The 5,662-nt window shown below is 46.2% G+C and overlaps 1 protein-coding gene across 1 annotated transcript in view; it reads right to left on the reverse strand.

Annotated features, from left to right (window-relative positions):
* The window catches only part of LOC128353185 (protein-methionine sulfoxide oxidase mical3a-like), a 27,144-nt gene extending 21,719 nt beyond the window's left edge, over nucleotides 1-5,425 (reverse strand). Inside the window, 6 exon segments of the mRNA XM_053313861.1 lie at nucleotides 1-99; nucleotides 250-405; nucleotides 485-586; nucleotides 1,670-1,789; nucleotides 1,863-2,070; nucleotides 5,162-5,425. The exon segment at nucleotides 1-99 is cut by the window's left edge and continues 2 nt beyond it. Coding sequence (XP_053169836.1) covers nucleotides 1-99; nucleotides 250-405; nucleotides 485-586; nucleotides 1,670-1,789; nucleotides 1,863-2,070; nucleotides 5,162-5,425 — 949 coding nt within the window.
* Nucleotides 5,426-5,662: the final 237 nt, after the last annotated feature.

Raw genomic sequence — 5,662 nt, forward strand, 5'->3', positions numbered from 1 at the left:
GCAGAATGACTCCTTTCTCCAGTAGACTCTGTTTCTTTGCCGTCATCACGAAGTAGTGCGTGTCGTCTTTGTAGTACACAATGTTCTCGAGGTCGATCCCTGAAAGGATTCACACACACACACATTAATAGATTCATCAGCAGGTTAACGAGACGTTAACGAGACGTTAACGAGACGTTAGCGAGACGTTAACGAGACGTTAGCGAGACGTTAACGAGACGTTAACGAGACGTTAGCGAGCGTTCGGACCCGTTTCCTGTCGCAGCTCCTGGAAGAACCTCTGGTTGAAGATGAAGGCCACTCCACTGATTTCCTCCACTTTGGCCTCAGCGGTGGTGTTCCTGTTCTTGAAGTTGGCTGTGATGGCGATGGCGAGCTTCCCTCTGAACTCTTTACGCCTAAAACCTGTCGGGACACACTGGCCAATCAGAGAGCTTCATACACAGCTACAGACCTCGTTAAAGAAGCGCAGTAATTGGACGACCTGGCAGCGTGTTCCTGCGTCCGTCCGCTCCGATGATCACATTAAACTCCAGCTGACTGACAGGATGAGACCTCGGAACCACCTCCATCCTCCAGCCCACCTCTGAGAGACAGGTACACAGATAGACAGGTACACAGATAGACAGGTACACAGATAGACAGGTAGACAGGTAGACAGGTAGACAGACAGGTAGACAGGTAGACAGGTACACAGATAGACAGGTAGACAGACAGGTAGACAGATAGACAGGTAGACAGACAGGTAGACAGGTAGACAGGTAGACAGACAGGTAGACAGACAGGTAGACAGACAGGTAGACAGGTACACAGACAGACAGGTACACAGGTAGACAGACAGACAGGTAGACAGGTAGACAGGTACACAGACAGGTAGACAGGTAGACAGGTAGACAGGTAGACAGGTAGACAGGTACACAGACAGGTAGACAGGTAGACAGGTAGACAGGTAGACAGGTAGACAGACAGACAGGTACACAGATAGACAGGTACACAGATAGACAGGTAGACAGGTAGACAGGTAGACAGGTACACAGATAGACAGGTACACAGATAGACAGGTAGACAGATAGACAGGTAGACAGGTAGACAGGTAGACAGGTAGACAGATAGACAGGTAGACAGGTACACAGACAGACAGGTACACAGATAGACAGACAGACAGGTACACAGATAGACAGGTACACAGACAGACAGGTACACAGATAGACAGGTAGACAGGTAGACAGGTACACAGATAGACAGGTACACAGGTAGACAGGTACACAGATAGACAGGTACACAGATAGACAGGTAACTCTGGGACCCTCACTGTGAGTCTGCAGGTTAACTCTGGGACCCTCACTGTGACTCTACAGGTTAACTCTGGGACCCTCACTGTGACTCTGCAGGTTAACCCTGGGACCCTCACTGTGACTCTGCAGGTTAACTCTGGGACCCTCACTGTGACTCTGCAGGTTAAATAAGGGGCCCTCACTGTGACTCTACAGGTTAACTCTGGGACCCTCACTGTGACTCTGCAGGTTAACTCTGGGACCCTCACTGTGACTCTGCAGGTTAACTCTGGGACCCTCACTGTGACTCTGCAGGTTAACTCTGGGACCCTCACTGTGACTCTGCAGGTTAACTCTGGGACCCTCACTGTGACTCTGCAGGTTAACTCTGGGACCCTCACTGTGATTCTGGTCCTCGGGGGGCTCCAGCAGCTGTTTGAACTCCACGCTGACATGAACTTCGACCCCCAACAACAGTGCCACCTTCAGGAGGACGAGCTGCAGCTGCCGGATACCTGCAGACAGGAAACAGGAAACAGCTGACGGAGGCGTCATGGGACTGTCTGGTGTGATGGAGGACACACTCACTGATGTGGTCGATAGAGCCGGCACAGAACTTCCCGTAGAACTTTTTGGCCCCGAGGCCCCGCAGGTCGTGGATGGTGAAGGGCCACAGGTGCAGCACGTTGTTCCTGGAGAATGAGTCTCTCTTCTCCAGCAGCACCACCCGGGCCCCCAGAAAGCCCAGCTCCACAGCGGCCCTCAGACCACAGGGGCCCGCACCCACCACCACGCACTGACCAATGAGAGAGAGAGTCACAGTGATGTCACCACACATGGACCAATCACAGAAAGCAGAGTACTTCCTATACTATCCTATACTATCCTTTACCAACATCTACCATCCTATACCATCCTTTACCATCCTATACCATCCTATACCAACCTATACCATCCTATACCATCCTATACCATCCTATACCATCCTATACCAACCTATACCATCCCATACCATCCCATACCATCCTATACCATCCTATACCAACCTATACCATCCTATACCATCCTATACCATCCTATACCATCCTATACCAACCTATACCAACATATACCAACCTATACCATCCTATACCATCCTATACCATCCTATACCAACCTATACCATCCTATACCATCCTATACCATCCTATACCATCCTATACCAACCTATACCATCCTATACCAACCTATACCATCCTATACCAACCTATGCCATCCTATACCATCCTTTACCATCCTATACCATCCTATACCATCCTTTACCATCCTCTACCATCCTATACCATCCTCTACCATCCTTTACCATCCTACACCATCCTACACCATCCTTTACCATCCTATACCATCCTATACCATCCTTTACCAACATATACCATCCTATACCATCCTTTACCATCCTATACCATCCTATACCAACATATACCATCATATACCATCCTATACCATCCTATACCATCATATACCATCCTATACCATCCTTTACCATCCTATACCATCCTATACCAACATATACCATCATATACCATCCTATACCATCCTATACCAACCTATACCATCATATACCATCATATACCATCCTTTACCAACATATACCATCCTATACCATCCTTTACCATCCTATACCATCCTATACCAACATATACCATCATATACCATCCTATACCATCCTTTACCAACCTATACCATCCTATACCATCCTATACCATCCTACACCATCCTCTACCATCCTATACCATCCTATACCATACTATACCATCCTATACCATCCTATACCATCCTATACCATACCATACCATCCTATACCAACATATACCATCCTATACCATCCTTTACCATCCTATACCATCCTTTACCATCCTATACCATCCTATACCATCCTTTACCAACATATACCATCCTATACCATCCTATACCATCCTTTACCAACATATACCATCCTATACCATCCTATACCAACCTATACCATCCTATACCATCCTTTACCAACATATACCATCCTATACCATCCTATACCATCCTTTACCATCCTATACCATCCTATACCATCCTATACCAACCTATACCATCCTATACCATCCTATACCATACTATACCAACCTATACCAACCTATACCATCCCATACCATCCCATACCATCCCATACCATCCTATACCAACCTATACCATCCTATACCAACCTATACCATCCTATACCATCCTATACCATCCTATACCATCCTTTACCATCCTATACCATCCTATACAATCCTATACCAACCTATACCAACCTATACCATCCTATACCAACATATACCATCCTCTACCATCCTATACCACCCTATACCATCCTATACCATCCTATACCATCCTATACCATCCTATACCAACATATACCATCCTATACCATCCTATACCATCCTATACCATCCTATACCTTCCTTTACCATCCTATACCATCCTATACCAACCTATACCAACCTATACCATCCTATACCATCCTATACCATCCTATACCAACATATACCATCCTATACCATCCTATACCATCCTATACCATCCTATACCATCCTATACCTTCCTTTACCATCCTATACCATCCTATACCAACCTATACCATCCTATACCATCCTATACCATCCTATACCATCCTATACCAACATATACCATCCTATACCATCCTATACCATCCTATACCTTCCTTTACCATCCTATACCATCCTATACCATCCTATACCATCCTATACCAACCTATACCAACCTATACCATCCTATACCATCCTATACCAACATATACCATCCTATACCATCCTATACCATCCTATACCTTCCTTTACCATCCTATACCATCCTATACCAACCTATACCATCCTATACCATCCTATACCATCCTATACCATCCTATACCTTCCTTTACCATCCTATACCATCCTATACCAACCTATACCAACCTATACCATCCTATACCATCCTATACCATCCTATACCAACATATACCATCCTATACCATCCTATACCATCCTATACCTTCCTTTACCATCCTATACCATCCTATACCAACCTATACCATCCTATACCATCCTATACCATCCTATACCATCCTATACCATCCTATACCTTCCTTTACCATCCTATACCATCCTATACCATCCTATACCATCCTATACCATCCTATACCAACATATACCATCCTATACCATCCTATACCATCCTATACCTTCCTTTACCATCCTATACCATCCTATACCAACCTATACCATCCTATACCATCCTATACCAACCTTTACCATCCTATACCATCCTATACCATCCTCTACCATCCTATACCATCCCATACCATCCTATACCATCCTATACCAACCTTTACCATCCTATACCATCCTATACCATCCTCTACCATCCTATACCATCCTATACCAACCTATACCATCCTATACCATCCTATACCAACATATACCATCCTATACCATCCTATACCATCCTATACCATCCTATACCAACCTATACCATCCTATACCAACCTATACCATCCTATACCATCCTATACCATCCTTTACCATCCTATACCATCCTATACCATCCTATACCATCCTATACCATCCTACACCAACCTATACCATCCTATACCATCCTATACCATCCTATACCAACCTATACCATCCTATACCATCCTATACCAACATATACCATCCTATACCATCCTATACCATCCTATACCATCCTATACCAACCTATACCATCCTATACCATCCTATACCATCCTTTACCATCCTATACCAACATATACCATCCTATACCATCCTATACCATCCTATACCAACCTATACCATCCTATACCAACCTATACCATCCTATACCATATATAGAGTTACCGTGGTGCCAGAGCAGGCCCGGGCCCTCAGGTACTGGTCCTGGGAGGCACGGCGGTCCAGTTTGGCCCACAGGCCGTTGGCCTTCCAGTAGTTGAGGCGGCGTTTGATTGGCCGGTACAGCGGGCGCTCAGCTGTGATTGGGTCGAGCTGCAGATGTTCACACAGCTGGCTGAAGGAGCGCAGCACCGCCCTGCAGGTTGCTGCGGCAACAAACTCATCAAACAACTCCTGGGCTCTGCATTCTGGGTACGACTCATCTCCCATGGCGACCCCAGAGGCTGCAAGGCATTATGGGAAAGACGATGGAGTCCAGCTCGCCATCTGAGGAACAGGGAGTAGTTTAGATGCTGTGATATCATCAGTCAGAGCTGGGGCCCCTCCAACGTAGGGCTGGGCCCCTCTAACCTAGGGCTAGGCCCCTCTAACATAGGGCTGGGCCCCTCCAACATAGGGCTGGGCCCCTCTAACACAGGGCTGGGCCCCTCCAACATAGGGCTGGCC

Source organism: Scomber japonicus, chromosome 23, assembly GCF_027409825.1.
Source record: "Scomber japonicus isolate fScoJap1 chromosome 23, fScoJap1.pri, whole genome shotgun sequence".
NCBI lineage: Eukaryota > Metazoa > Chordata > Actinopteri > Scombriformes > Scombridae > Scomber > Scomber japonicus.